This window comes from Schistocerca gregaria, chromosome 7 (genome assembly GCF_023897955.1).
Source record: "Schistocerca gregaria isolate iqSchGreg1 chromosome 7, iqSchGreg1.2, whole genome shotgun sequence".
NCBI classification, from domain to species: Eukaryota; Metazoa; Arthropoda; class Insecta; order Orthoptera; family Acrididae; genus Schistocerca; species Schistocerca gregaria.
The window spans coordinates 309,169,119-309,185,512 of NC_064926.1; the positions used below are offsets into that span (position 1 = coordinate 309,169,119).

Genomic DNA, 16,394 nt, shown 5'->3' on the forward strand with positions numbered 1-16,394 from the left:
GGTCCTGTACGGGCCTTTCTGGATACAGAAAATGTACGACTGCTGCCTTGGCCAGCACATTCTCCAGATTTGTCACCAATTGGAAACGTATGGTCAATGGTGGCCGAGCAACTGGCTCGTCACAATACGCCAGTCAGTACTGTTGATGAACTGTGGTATCGTGTTAAAGCTGCATGGGCAACTGTACCTGTACACCCCATCCGAGCTCTGTTTGACTCAATGCCCAGGCGTATCAAGGCCGATATTACGGCCAGAGGTGGTTGTTCTGGGTACAGATTTTTCAGGATCTATGCACCCAAATTGTGTGAAAATGTAATCACATGTTAGTCCTAGTGTAATACATTTGTCCAAGGAATACCCAAGGAATCTGCATTTCTTCTTGGTGTAGCAATTTTAATGGCCAGTAGGGTATTTTAATTTGCTGCAGAACTGACAAGGGAAACTCCCATCGCAAGCACCTCAGTTTTAATGGTACGATGACCTAGTGGATAGCCGATCAAAAACTGAACACAGATCAAGCACGACAACAGGAAGAAAGTATGCTGAACTGTGAAAAAAGAAACGAAATAGAAACAGTGAATGGTCCAAGCTTGAGATACGCAACATCAAGCGAACTGGTAGATCGAAGGCGCCGTGGTGATGAGCTCACGGTGTCGGTCTGAAAAAGCGGAGATCCACCTTTAAGTCTCCCTCGTGCCCTTTTTTTCACAAAATTTTGAACGGTCCGTCTGGTCATTAACGTGTCTTTTCGCTGTATCCACACTTGTGTCTGTGTCCAATGACAGCACGGACAGTTAATAATTTAGTGAAAAAGAAGATTTTTGCTAAGAGGGAGATTTGAACACTGATATCCTGTTTTGCATACCAACACGGTGACCACCTAACCACGACATCGTGGCTCTGCCATTTCGCTTGATGTTGCATGTCTTGAGCTTGGAAAGTTCACTGTTTGTATTTTTCTTCTTTTTCCGTGCATCACTACACCACTTTCCTGTTTTTATGCTTGGTCTGTATTTAGTTTTTGACGGCTATCCATTGGGTGTGCGATGAGGAGATTCCCTTGTGAGTAGTGCGTTTGTCTGAGATATCTCAAGGTTCTGCGACACGTGGCCTGTTGCCTCGAAAGATACCAAGCTGCTATCATGAAACTTGGTGATGGTGTCAGTACTTCTCTATGTATTCGCCCTTCAATGCAACACATTTTTCCCAACCTCGAATGTCGAATGACGCGGAGGAAATGTTAGTTGTATAACCTTGAAAGCGGCGGAGGGGAGGGGGTGGGAAGGAGGGCAGAACATTCATTCTCTCTCAAATGCAGCTAATGATACGTTACTCAACACAAGCACATAAATACGAATATTAACTGACTGCTTGTATAGACCACACGTACCTGTTTATCGTCGGCACTTGTCTTCTCCATGCTGGACCACCAACTAAAACTTAATCGTGTAACTGTTTATTTAATTGGTTGTATGCTGGGGGAGCACACACATAATGAGAACCACAAGTATCTGATAAAGATTACATGTATTCTACCAATAAAACACGTTAATGTGGGTCGCACTGTTCGTCCACTGTTTAAGTCATACAACAGACGTAAGTTTTAATTAGTACTTCGGCCACTATGTTCTACAAAATGCATGAAAAGTTTGGTGAATGGTCTCAGAAAGTAAATAAAGCAACAGTTACAAACAAAATGTATTTACTGGCCTTCAAAGTAATCACATGAGCTACAACACACTTCTGACATTGGTTGTAAAGTTGTTGAAAAATCACGAGACCCGGCCCTATCAGTATGATCCGCAGACCAAGTGACGATCAGTCGGACGGCGTTCATCGTCTTCTCTGCCTCCCTATGGGAGAAATTCATGATGGATCAAGGTGATCAACATCGTCTTAACGTCGGATTTTGCCAGCCAACTTTTTGCAGGAGGTGAGGAAGTTGATGAACATCACACCATTGGCTATCGCTTGGTCTCCGGATCATTGTTGTAGCATCAGGTCTCATACCTGTAATGATGCGCATGTCCAACAAAACGTGCCAATTATGGTTGAAGCGATTCCACATGAAGGGTTTTGCTGACAGTTTTAAACAGCTTTACAACCGATTCAGAAGTGTGGTGCAGCTAATACTCACTACTTTGAAGTCCAACAACGGTATTTTGTTTGTAACTCTTGTTTCCTCTATTTTCGAAGACAATTCACCGAACTTTTCAGTTGCATCTTGTCTTGCAGTACATTGAAACCTACTGCCCCGATGTCTAGTCACACTGTTCATTTACTAGTACCTTAATCAGTCAAAGACCACTTTTCAGAGAATTAGCTATGTTTCTGATAGTAGGCACAATTTCTTGTAATTAACATTACTTAACCCTGACACTGCCACAAATCACCTTCGCGAGTTTCTACGCACCGTATATTTCGGCGGATAAGATATAAATCTTCGTCAAAGACATTTAGTTTTACCATATCCCCACCCTATAAGATGACCCCCAAACTATTAACGGCCTGTAAATTCAGTTTAGAACATTGATCATCTGGGTAATAATATGCTGATTCGGGTAATGACCATGAGTATATCAATAAAAGCGTCTTATTGATTATTCAGGTTTGGGGGCACACCCGATTAGTACTACTAAACAGTTGGTACGGTTGCACACGTCATAAACCAAGAAACTCCTTCAGCAATATTTTAGGTTTTGGCTGTGTAAACACGTGCCGAATAACGAACTCATATGTACAACTAAAAAGTTTTGTTGAGTTTTGTGTTCTGTGTTCAAACAGTTTGTACTGTAAGTGAAATCGGCATCAAATTTGTGAAATGCGTGCCTAATGATGGAACAAAAAAAAAAAAAAAAAAAAAAAAAAAAAAAAAAAAAAAAAAAAAAAAAAAAAAAAAAAAAGAGGAGAAAGGCATTACGAAGCAAGATTCAAGTTAATTCAAGTTAAAGGTCATAAAACAGGGTAAAGAATGGGGCTTTCGATATAACAGAGAAGATGGTAAAAGATTGGTGAAAGAATGTAGACGTTATTAAAATAAAATAATGTAATGAAGAAGTGTTCTTACTCGCTGGCCAGACTTAGAAAAATGGTTCAAATAGCTTTGAGGACTATGGGACTCAACTTCTGACGTGATCAGTCCCCTAGAACTTAGAACTACTTAAACCTAACTAACCTAAGGACATCACACACATCCATGCCCGAGGCAGGATTCGAACCTGCGACCGTAGCGGTCACGCGGTTCCAGACTGTAGCGCCTAGAACCGCTCGGCCACTAAGGGCGGCCAGACTTAGAAAAAAGCGTTGCAGAATGAGTATAATAACAGGGATAGAATTGTTACACTATGTGATAAAAAGTATCTCAACTCTCCCAAAAACATACGTTATTCATATTAGGTGTATTGTGCTGCCACCTACTGCCAGGTACTCCACATCAGCGATCTCAGGAGTCATTAGTCATCATGAGAGAGCAGAATGGGGCGCTCTGCGGAACTCACGGACTTCGAACGTGGTCAGATGATTGGATGTAACTTGTGTCATATGTCCGTACACGAGATTTCCACGCTCCTAAACATCCCTACGCTCACTGTTTCCGATGTGATAGTGAAGTGGAAACGTGAAGGGACACGTACAGCACAAAAGCGTACATGCCGACCTCATCTGTTGACTAACAAAGACCGCCGACATTTGAAGAGGGTCGCAATGTGTATTAGGCAGACATCTAGCCACACCATCATACAGGAATTCCAAACCGCATCTGGATCCACTGCAAGTACTATGGCAGTTAGGCGGGGGGTGAGAAAACTTTGGATTTCATGGTCGAGCGGCTGCCCATAAGCACACATCACTCCAGTAAATGCCAAACGACGCCTCGCTTGGTGAAAGTAGCGTAAACATTGGATGAATCAACAGTGATAAAAGGTTGTGTGGGGTGACGAATCACGGTACGCTATGTGGCTATCCGATAGCAGGATGTGGGTATAGCGAATGCCCGGTGATCGTCATCTGCCAGTGTAGTGCCAACAGTAAAATTCGGAGGTGGTGGTGTTATGGTGTGATGTGTTTTTCCTGGAGGGGGCTTGCACCCATTGTAGTTTTGCGTGGCACTATCACAGCACAGGCCTACATTGATATTTCAAGCACCATTTTGCTTCCCACTGTTGAAGAGCGATTCGGGGATGGCGATTGCACCTTTCAAAACGATCGAGCAACTGTTCATAATGCACGGCCTGTGGAGGAGTTGTTACACGACAATAACATGCCTGTAATGGACTGGCCAGCACAGAATCCTGACCTGAATCCTATAGACCACCTTTAGGATATTTTGGAACGCCGACTTCGTGCCAGGCCTCACCGACCGACATCGATGCATCTCCTCAATGCAGTGCTCCGTGAAGAATGGGCTGTCATTCCCCAAGAAACCTTCCAGCAAATGGTTGAACGTACGCCTGCGAGAGTGGAAGCTTTCATTGAGGGTAAGGGTAGGCTAGCACCATATTGAATTCGTGCATTACTAATGGAGGGTGCCACGAACTTTTAAGTCATTTGCAGCCAGGTGTCAGGACACTTTTGATCACATCGTGTATGTTGTTACAAGTGATATGACTAGAGCTTATGCATTGGAGTGGGCACGATCCAGTGGAGAGCACGGCACAGAATTTAAACCAACAGTAGGTAGGTGCAGTCGTTTCATGAACAGAAAAAATCTGGTAAAGTGCCAGAAAAGAACATTTTCTCAGAAATTATCGAAAGATCTTGACCATAAAGTTACGGGTTTTTATACATTTCTTATTCAAATGAGCAAAAAAATGCAACTTTCCACTATCTCATATTGGAAATATGGATGAAACACCGATGAACTCCGATGTGATAAACAAAAGAACTGTGGAAACGAAAGGCGTACTAACTGTTCAGCTCAGAAATGTAGGCCACAAAAAGACCAGGTTTGCAGCAGTATTAACATGCATGGCAAATGAAAAAAAAAAAAAAACTTTTGCTCATTTGAAAGCGGTTAACCTTTCCTAGAATAAAATTTTCGCCTAGCATTTCTGTAAATTTTCTCGAAACCGGAAGGATGGACGGTAATAGTGTAAAATTGTGGCTGGATAATGTGTGGCACAGGTGATAAGGTGCTCTACGAAATCAACCAAGTTTCCTGGTATGGAATATGTTTCGCAGTCGCATAACTGAGAATACCGAAAATCACATCACAAGAAGAAATACTAAGATTGATGTTATACCCGATGGTTTGACTTTGATGCTACAACTTTTAGAAGTCTCTCTGAATAAAGCATTCAAAGACCACATGCGCGAACAATGGAATAATAGGATGATTAGTGGCGAAAAGTCGTATACGAAAGATGGAGCTATGCGCTCTGAACCACTTGACATTATATGTGATTTCGTGATCAACTCAGTGGAAAAAGTGGAGTGGAAACACTGATCAAAGCCATCAAGAAGAGTGGGATTTCCAGTGCTATGAACGGTACTGAGGACGGTTTGTTATGGGATACTGATGACGAAGCAGAAATCGATTCACAACGTGCATATGATGAGCCTGTCAACAACGAAAGTGAGAATGTACTTGAGGAGCTGCTTCCCTTAGATGATGATTGTACAAATTTCAAAGTATGTTTTATATCTGTCGTATAAGACGACCCCGATTTTGGGTGCCTTTTTTTAATGCTTGAACTATCGTCTTATCTGCTTAAATATACGGCAATTGTTTCGCGACGTGACTGAAAATTGATCTCACGACACGAGGTACGAACGACAGTATTTCCACTCATAAATTTTAACTGCACATGGTTTATAGACCTCACTCTCTCAATTACAGTGTTCACTGAATTAGGTCAAGTCCACTCTTGTTGATTCAATAAGCATCACGGCGGGGCTGGTTGTTACCTCGACGACAAGACACACGAATGCAGAAAGTACGCTTTTCACAATAATTTACTAATAATTTACCAATGAACACAGATATAGAATGTACAACCTCTATGGTGAACTCTTTAAGTGTTCCTGGCAACGTAAAACAGCCGGCGGTTTGTATCGCACACATCCAGTAATACTCGTGGCTCGCACTAACATTCACACTCCACTCTCTCAAGAGAGGCCACCATCAATTATTAGGCGGGCAGTGATAACTACAATTCGCTTACCAGCGCCATTTTGGCTGTACGCTACACAGTTCACCTCCAAAGTCGCTTGTCACTCAATGGTTTCTTCACTCGACGATAGCAGAAGCAGTCACGGGTGGAATGTAGAGAGAGTACAAGGTATGAGGCAAAATTCGATGGCTCAAAATGGCTCTGAGCACTATGGAACTTAACGTCTGAGGTCATCAGTCCACTAGAACTTAGAACTACTTAAACCTAACTAACCTAAGGAATCACACACATCCATGCCCGAGACAGGATTCGAACCTGCGACCGTAGCGGTCGCTCGGTTCCAGACTGTAACGCCTAGAACCGCTCGCCCACTCCAGCCGGCTCAATGGTTCAGAGATGCAGCATGTGGCCTGTATAGTACGAATTAAGGTTGTGCCGTGGAGCAAAAATGTCTCCAAATCTGGCACAAAGTCCAAAGAGACTCTGGTCCTATGTGAAGTACGCCAGCAGCAAGACGCAAGCAATACCTTCAATACATGGTAGCGATGGTAATGTTGCCAATGACAGTGCCACTTAAACGGAGTTAATTAAACACGGTTTTCCGAAATTCCTCCACAAATACGACGAAGTACGAGTACAATATAGACTAGAGGACTTGCCTTTATTAAGTAATTTATGCTGCCTCGCTACAATATCTACTTCTAAGTTTCTCATGTAGGAAGCTGATCTTGACTCTAATTGTGGAATATTTATTTCGTATTCCTTGGCGAAGGATTTTCGGAAAACTGTGTTTAGTAACTTTGCTTTAGTCGCACTGTGATCAGTAACATCAGCTTTGTTATCGTACAGTGAAAGTATTGATTGCGTCTTGCCGCTAATGTATATTACATACAACCAGAATCTCTCTACGTTTTGTGCCAGATTTCGAGAGAGAGTTTAGTTGTGGAAATTATTAAAAGCATCTCGAATTGAAATTCGTGCAGAATTTCCAGCTTCTGTAAAACTTCGCCAACCTTTGAAATTGTTCGTTCTTTTAAATTTGGCAAGCTCTTTTTGTTGCTTCTGCAACAGTGTTCTGACCTCAATTGCCGTAGATACCATATTTTTGAATTTAAACCATACATGGTCTTCTCTTACATAGTCAGTCAAAAAATTTCTGTGTAAGCTTGTTGTAAATTTCCCAGATTTTTATGAAATAATAATGTCTACTTATCCACCAAATTTTCCTTTGCCTTTTCTTTTCATGCCTTTTATAAAATATTAATAAATACCATACAGGGTGTCTGTACTTTAAGTTCCATTTTAAGAACGCTGCAGAAAGAGAATCTTTGATCATAATAACGTCAAATTTAAGCAGCATAATATTGATACAGGGGGAAGCATCGTGGATCAAAACATAATGAACGAAAATTTTACCAACAGATTGCGCTGCAAACTTCTTAACGTAAATGGTGTGGCTGCAAGTGAAAGATGAATCGTAATATGACAGCTTTGGTTTGAGTTGCATATTACACCATCTGTACTGTTCAAAGTGCATGACTGCACAAGCTGGCAGCCGCCATCTGTGACACTGTTTGTTAGGTTTGATCATCCACTGCGGCAAGGTAGTACCACCTCGTATGGGAAAAATCGGTTTTTAATTGTCATTGGTTGGTTGTCTTTGGGCAAGGAGACCAGACAGCGAGGTCATCGGTCTCTCGTATTAGGGAAGGACGGGGAAGGAAGTCGGCCGTGCCCTTTGAAAGGAACCATCCCGGCATTTGCCTGGAGCGATTTAGGGAAATCACGGAAAACCTAAATCAGGGTGGCCGGACGCGGGATTGAACCGTCGTGCTCCCGAATGCGAGTCCAGTGTTTTTAATTGTCCTGAGGCATAAACAGCATAAAAACTAAAATGACATCGATTTTTAATTGTAATGAGATCAAAAAACCGCATAAAAAGTAAAATTACATCAGTTTTTACGAGTATTTGTTCGGGGCCAAGAACTGCACAAAAACAAAATGACATCGGTTTTTAATTGTCATGAAAATGGCACCAGACATGTTCAGTATGCTGTCCACTGTTTTTTGCCATAAGATGAAATCACGAAACAGCCTGTATCACAACCTACTGTGGTGTCTCGAAGATCACGTTCAGAATGCGTTGCACAGTGCGTGCCTTCACTTCAGCTACGTTCGTAACTGGAGCACTGAACACAAAATCTTTCAGGTAACACCATAGCCAGAATTCACACGGATTAATATCGGTAATCTGGATGGCCGGACTGTAGGGAAATGACGACTGATATTTCTAGCATTTCAGAAATGCCTCTACAGTAGCCGCTTCACTGGCTGTGCGATACACAGAGGAGCGCCATCTTGGACCAAAATGATCTACCCACACATGCACGTTGTTGTAGGGTTAGAGGACTTTGATGTGCAAAAGACTCTCATAGCGTTTACCAGTGTCAGTACAGGTAACAGGTCCCGGAGGACTCATCTCGAAAAAATGCGGACCTACGATAAAAGACGCCGTCAACTCGCACCACACAGTGATCTTTGCAAAATGAAGTGGTATCGGTTGATGGGTGCGCACATTTTCCGTTGTCCTTATTCAACAGCTCTGCGTATTGACATGCTCTTGTAGATGGAAAGCTATGTGGCAAGCTGGATAGAGGGATTGCAGAGGAGCAGTTCGGATTTAGAAGGGGAAAAGGAACAAGAGATGCTATTGGCCTGTTAAGAACGATAGGGGAAAGACATATTTACAAAGGTACGGAAATCTTTGCTGTTTTTATAGGTTTAGAAAAGGCTTTTAACAGAGTTCAGTGGAACGAGCTGATAGATATTTTGAAGAGGAAAGGAGTAGATTGGAAAGAGAGGCGACTGATACAGAATCTATATTTGTAAGAGAAGGGAAAAAGAACTGGTTGGGAAATTCATTGTGAAGGGAGTGCTTGCTAGTAGATGTTTTGGAAGAACTGGTTTGTGGGAGAAGACTGAGAGGAAGAAGAAGATACAAGATGACAGACGACATAAAGGGAAGAGGAAATTATGCAGACCTGAAGAGGATAGCAGAAGACCGGACAGCCTCTAGGACTACCATGTGGAAACCTGCCTTTTGGCAGAACACTGATGATGATGGTAGATGGAAATGTGTTTCATCTGTCCACAGAATAGAATGTTCCATTGCCGTTCATTGTCCACTTCCATGCAAGCAAGAAATTCCAGGAAGGTCGGCAGGAAACAACTCCTGAACGTGGGTGATTTTGTATTTTCTTAGGATTTTATGCACCACGCTAACAGGCGGGTCCAATGCTCGAGCAATTCCCCGTGCACTGCCTGTTTGCACACCACAGCCCGACTCTTCCTGAAATGTTCTGGTCATATCTTCGACAGACTTTGCATCAACTGCTTTCCTCCCTCTCCCGTTTTACGCTTCAAAAGAACTTATCGTTTCGAATTTTGTAATCATTTTCAGCAGATCCTTAGTAGACGTTGGAGCAATGTCATACCTTAAGTGTGTGCAGAACTTCTGCACAGTTACCGTTCTTGTAAAAGAGCCTTACCACATCTGCGATCCTTCACACAGTCTATCATGTTGGGGATCTCGGAAACAAACTGAGGAACAGCAGTGTGGCACACGCCTCTTGGTGGACATTTCTGACGCTTACAGCACCATCTATTGATCAAAGTTTTGTTACATTGTTTTTGCTCCATGACGTTTCCCCGTGTGTCAATAATATGCTGTTCAAATTTGACGTCATTTTGAGCCACGGTTCTCTTTCTACAGCGTTACGAAACTGGAACTTTAATTATGGTCACCCTATACCGTCAGCATAATTTCGGTTAGTTTGCAGTGTAAGTAACGCAAAAACTCTAAACAAGAAAAAGAAGAAAACGTTATCGCAGAAGGAGCCGCCCACAATTTACGTTAACATAAAAGGCTCATACCTCTGCGAAACACGCTAGATATGCTATTTTTTCTAAACACTTGGCCATCTGGAGTCCCTTCCACTTCTGTCGCTTTCATTTCTGGCCAAGCTCCGCACATTCCGTAAATCTGGATGAAATCAGTCAACTCGCTGAGTGTCAACTTAGTTTGCGCGGTCGATAAAGGACCCTACACTCGCACCGACCGAACGACCATCGTATCCGACTTGTGTAGGGGTTTTGGCCAGCCGACCGACTGTCATGTCTTTCTTCATCCGATGAACTGGGCCCTGTGTAGCGCTGTCGTCCCAACTGCCCTACGAAAGTTCGTCTTTTGCCACTGCGCATGGAATTAAATAGTGCAGATGCCTGTCTGCCTTTTGTATTTCGATGTTTAAATTTTAGTTCAGATATTTAACGGAAACCAAAACTATAAACCGAAATACAGATACATAAAATCTTAAATTTCATTTCCGATGTGGCTCGGAAATGAAACCTAGAAACGGAAATATAGATAGTCGACGGATTTTTATTCAGGAATTAATATACTGGCTTCATTATTAGAAGTGTTAACAAAATCCAGCATATATCCAATGAATAGCCACGTGTAGGACTTCTTTTTATATTTCTCACAGTTGCTAAATGCTTCATTTCTGATGTATCTGTTGTTGTATTTACTAGATAATGTGCACCACCACCATTTGTAGCCCTCTAATTTGAAATGAACTTGCTAAACTTTCAGGGGACATCTTGTACTCTGCATACATACATAAATTAATAAATTTTACATGAATATATTTTCTTCTATTTACTTTGCTTTTCCAGGATGTATTTGCCAGGCAACTTAAAATCACGTTGTAGGTAACATTTTAGATTATAATTTTGAAGATACAATTACTCTTTACTTGTGTTCCTCGGAGCTTCTGCCAGTGGCTAGAAACTGTAATGTCGCTAATAGCCTCGCCTCGCACCTTGCAGCCTTTCGTTACAGTACCGTATTCTTGTTTGTTGAGAATGTGCTGACGATGTTCAGCAACTGCTGAATTACAAAAACCACCTCCTTAAGTAACAGAGCATCAGTGAGTTAATTTCTTTCTTTGCGTTAGCCATTTCTTTATGCACAGCTTTCTTTCCGCTTTTATAAGATCTTGTTACCTTTAAAACAGCCTAGATAAATCGCAGTTTTTTTGTTATTGTATAAAACCAAGCTGCATCTCATTGAAAATAATCTCATGGATTTGCTATAGTACGGTTAACATTACTTGATAGTTGACGCCTGTCGCTTGCCGCTACAGTATTGCCACGTCGGCTGCTCGCTACTTCTCAGTTATAGGTGACACACACATATGATGCGGATCACTTCACAGATGTTGTTAATGTATAACGCGAAGCGACGTTGGAAGCGACCGCCGCGAGGCACGGCAGAAATGGCAAATGCGCTGACAACAGCTTACTTTAAGTGGCAAAAGGCTACAGCAGACGACGCATTTTGAAGCCCAGAAATTAAACTCATGTCCTAAGCTAACCACAACCACGTTACGAGCAATGCATCCAACAGAACTGCGGTCGAAAACCTGTGGCATAATTAAAATCACGATCTCTTTGTTCACAGCGATTAAAGTTAACCTCTAGGGGGAAACTTAAGACAGAAAACATTTCAGTTTCAGCCGTGAAAGCTAACTGCAATTGCTCGCTGCCATTGGTTACCCGTAACCATCCTCACGCTGGCTACACGAGCTGCGATGTTACCAAGGGATGAGCAGTCCTCGCTGGCACTTGGTCACATATTATACGCGACACACCCAGATTCCAAATTAAATGGAATGATAGGAAGAAAAAAATAAGTGCAAATAAAAAAGTCAACACGGCGATGAAAATGACGCAGCGCGGTATTAGAAATAAAAAATTGCATTTAAATTCATTAATTGAATAAAAATAATAATCAAATTTCTTTGTTTAGATTTAGAAATAAAAAAATTCGTTACATGTGATGGTATTCTAGCCAACGAAGTACACTACGGGTGTATCCGTTAACCATTACGCTATGACACAACACTCGGTTAAGCAGTGACATTTATAACTGTGATAACCTAGTCGCAACGATGAATTACAGTCTCAAAAAACTCATCTTCACACAATGCCGTGCGAAGCTTATTTAATGTAAGCTAACCTCTGTGCTTGTAAAGGTTAATGTGACACTGAATCGCATCTTGTGTGACGTATCCAGTGGTGTTTGGTTAGCGCTGCGTATGGAATGTGTGTATTTCATTATCTTCGTTGTATATATAGGGTGGTCCATTGATCTTGACCAGGCCAAATATCTCGCGAAATAAGCGTCAAACGAAAAAATTACAAACAACGAAACTTGTCTAGCTTGAAGTGGGAAACCAGATGGCGCTATGGTTGGCCCACTAGATGGCGGTGCCATAAGTCAATCGGATTTCAACCGCGTTTTTTAAAAAATAGGAACCCCCCGTTTTTATTAAATATTCGTGTAGTACGTAAAGAAATATGAATGTTTTAGCTGGACCACTTTTTTCGCTTTGTGATAGATGGCACTGTAATAGTCACAAAAATATGGCTCACAATTTTAGACGAGCAGTTAGTTACATGAAGGTTTTTTAAAATAAAATACAGAACGTAGGTTCGTTGGAACATTTTGTTTTGGTTGTTCCAATGTGATACATGTACCTTAGTGAACTTCTCATTTCTGAGAACACATGCTGTTACAGCGTGATTACCTGTAAATACCACATTAATGCAATAAATGCTGAAAATGATGTGCGCCAACCTTAATCGATTTGGCAATAAGGGTAACGACATTCCTCTCAACAGCGAGTAGTTCGCCTTGCGTAATATTCGCACATGCATTGACAATGCGCTGACGCATGTTGTCGGCGTTGTCTATGGATCACGATAGCAAATATCCTTCAACTTTCCCAACAGAAGGAAATCAGGGGACGTCAGATCCGGTGAACGAGCGGGCCATGGTATTGTGCTGCGACGACCAATCCATCTGTCATGCAATATGCTACTGAATACCGCTTCAACCACAAGCGAGCTGTATGCCGGACATCCATCATGTTGGAAGTAATCGGCATTCTGTCATGCACTGAAACATCTTGTTCTAACATCGGTAGGGCATTACGTAGGAAATCAGCATACATTGCACCATTTAGATTGCCATCGATAAAATGGGGGCCAATTATCCTTCCTCCCATAATGCCGCACCATACATTAACGCGCCAAGGTCGCTGATGTTCCACTTGTCGCAGCCATCGTGGATTTTCAGTTGCCCAATAGTGCATTTATGCCGGTTTACGTTACCTCTGTTGGTGAATGACGTTTCGTCGCTAAACAGAACGCGTGCAAAAAATCTGTCATCGTCCCGTAATTTCTCTTGTGCCTAGTAGCAGAACTATACACGGCGTTCAAAGTCGTCGCCATGCAATTCCTGGTGCGTAGAAATAAGGTATGGGTGCAATCGATGTTTACGTAGCAGTCTCAACACCGACGTTTTTGAGATTCCCAATTCTCGCGCAGTTTGTCTGCTACTGATGTGCGCATTAGCCGCCACAGCAGCTTAAACACCTACTAGGGCATCATCATGTGTTGCAGGTCGTGGTTGATGTTTCGCATGTGGCTGCACACTTCCTGTTTCCTTAAATAACGTAACTATCCGGCGAACGGTCCGGACACTTGGATGATGTCGTCCTGGATACCGAACAGCATACATAGCACACGCCCATTGGGCATTTTCATCACAATAGCCATACATCAACACGATATCGAACTTTTCCGCAATTGGTAAACGCTCCATTTTAACACGGGTAATGTATCACGAAGCAAATACCGTCCGCACTGGCGGAATTTTACGTGATACCACGTATTTATACGTTTGTGACTATTACAGCGGCATCTATCACAAGGCGAAAAAAGTGGTTCAACTAAAACATTCATATTTCTTTACGTACTGCACAAATATGTAATAAAATGGGGGTTTCTATTTAAAAAACGCAGTTGATATCCGTTTGATCTATGGCGCGCCATCTAGCGGACCAACCATAGCACCATCTGGTTCCCCCCTTCAAGATAGACGAGTTTCATTCTTTGTAGTTTTTTCGTTTGATGCTTATTTCGTGAGATATTTGGCGTGGTTACTATCAACGAACCACCCTGATATATATAGCGCCGCCCCATTCCTATCGCTGATAGCGAGCTGTTTATACAGCCCGATTAAAATTACTTGACAGTTGACACTTCACGCGTTGGAGCTGGTTTCCTCCCTTCAAAGCACTCAACGCCAGCCTGAACCGTCCACTGTTGCCAAACTGCCAGAACAACAGGTCAATTCACTTCCAATTCCTTGTCTGACATTCTTTCTTGATATTTTTGGATCCACAATCACGGGTCTGCCACTTTATATATAGCTCGCTACCAGCGATAGAATTGGGCAGCGCCATATACGCTGAGTTCAGTCAGTCACGACGTGTGTAGGCTGCCACGAGATTGGTCGGTCGTTCGACCGATAATCTGGTGCCCGTGAGCGAGGCGTGTGACAGGTGAAACACGGGACGCAGGTGCGACGGCCGCGGGCGCCGGTGTTCGTGTCGCTGCCGCTGGCCGCAGGCACGTGGGCGGCGCTGCAGTCGGTGATCCCGGCCATGCTGGCGTACGGCGTGGCGGGCTACCCGCTGGTGATGCCGGGAGCGGCGGGCGGTGACCTTCAGGCAGAGGGCGCGGACGGCAGTGAGCCGGATCGCGAGCTGTACGCCCGCTGGCTGCAGCTGGTGCACTTCCTGCCCGTCGTTCGCTACCGCCTGCTGCCCAGCGCCTACGACGAGCAGCTCGTCGACGTCGCCAAGGAGCTCACAGCGCTGCGCGCCAAGACGGTCAGTGCTTGTACTAAGTCACCAATTCAAGAGAGGTCGTGCTGCCCTCTCTCTAATACCACAAACAATACTTTTTTTTTTTAAAGAGTCGTGTTACCAACTTTAGCTGCTGGTACAGTACTTTATACAACCAGCTTCTGTCATCTGACCATTATCAGGTTCTCACACAGAAGTACGAGAGTCATTCCAAAAGAAATGCACACTATTTTTGTAAAAATACAATTTTTATTCTGCATGTGTGAAAGTTTTACTGTGTGTAGAAACATTCTTCCCACTTGTTTTCAAACTTAGTTCAACCTGTTCCCATGAGTGACGCCGTCACAGCATGTCTTCAAAATGGCTGCTACACTTGACATTCGTCAGAAGCAACGTGCTGTCATAGAATTCCTGTGCTGTGAAAACGAGACAGTGGGAAACATCCGCAAGAGGTTTTAAAAAGTGTACGGAGATGCTGCTGTCGATTGCAGTAAAGCTAGTCGGTGGGCAAGCAGGTTACGTGATGAAAGCGGGCACGGCAATATTGAGGATTGTTCTCACAGTGGCAGGCCTCGTACTGCACACACTCCAGGCAATGTACAGAGAGTTAACGAACTGGTGACTGCTGACAGACGCATCACAGTGAAGAATTGTCACTCTACGCTGGGATAAGGAAAGGAAGTGTTTGCAGAATACTGAAAGTGTTGGCGTTAAAAAAGGTTTGTGCCAGGTGGGTTCCCAGGATGTTGACAGTGGCTCACAATGAAACAAGAAAAACGGTATGCAGCGAACTTTTGGAACAGTACGAGAATGGTGGAGATGAATTTCTTGGAAGAATTGTTACAGGTGATGAAACATGGCTCCATCGTTTTATACCAGAGATGAAGAGGCAATCTATGGATTGGTATCATTCAAATTCACCCAAGAAAAAAAAATTTAAAACCACACCTTCTCTGGAAAAGTTATGGCTACGGTGTTTTTCGATTCCGAATGTCTCTTGCTTGTGGACATCATGCCAAGTGGAACCACTATAAATTCTGATGCATATGTGACGACACTGAAGAAACTTCAAGCTCGAATGAGTCGTGTTCGAGCAAATCGGCAAAAGCAGGATGTTTTTCTGTTGCACGACAATGCACGGCCACATGTCAGTCAAAAAACCATGGTAGCGATCACAAAACTTGGATGGACAACACTGAAACACCCGCCTTACAGTCCTCACCTGGCTCCATGTGACTATCATCTCTTTGGCAAACTCAAAGACTCTTTTCGTGGAACAAAGTTTGAAGATAATGACTCCCTTGTGCACGCTGCGAAACAGTGGCTCCTGCAGGTTGGTCCAGAATTTTACCGTGCGGGCATACAGGCGCTGGTTCCAAGATAGCATAAGGCAGTTCAGAGGGTTGGAAATTATGAGGAGAAATGAAAATATTGTTCCTAAAGGATGTATCTACACACTGTAAAACTTTCAAACAAGTAGAATAAATGATGGATTAAAAAAAAA

The 16,394-nt window shown here is 43.0% G+C and overlaps 1 protein-coding gene across 1 annotated transcript in view; it reads left to right on the forward strand.

The window, feature by feature from the left end:
- Positions 1-16,394, forward strand: part of LOC126281742 (myogenesis-regulating glycosidase) — a 667,424-nt gene that overhangs the window by 636,092 nt on the left and 14,938 nt on the right. The window contains exon 11 of the mRNA XM_049980929.1: positions 14,603-14,914. Coding sequence (XP_049836886.1) covers positions 14,603-14,914 — 312 coding nt within the window. The remainder of the gene's footprint in view (positions 1-14,602; positions 14,915-16,394) is intronic.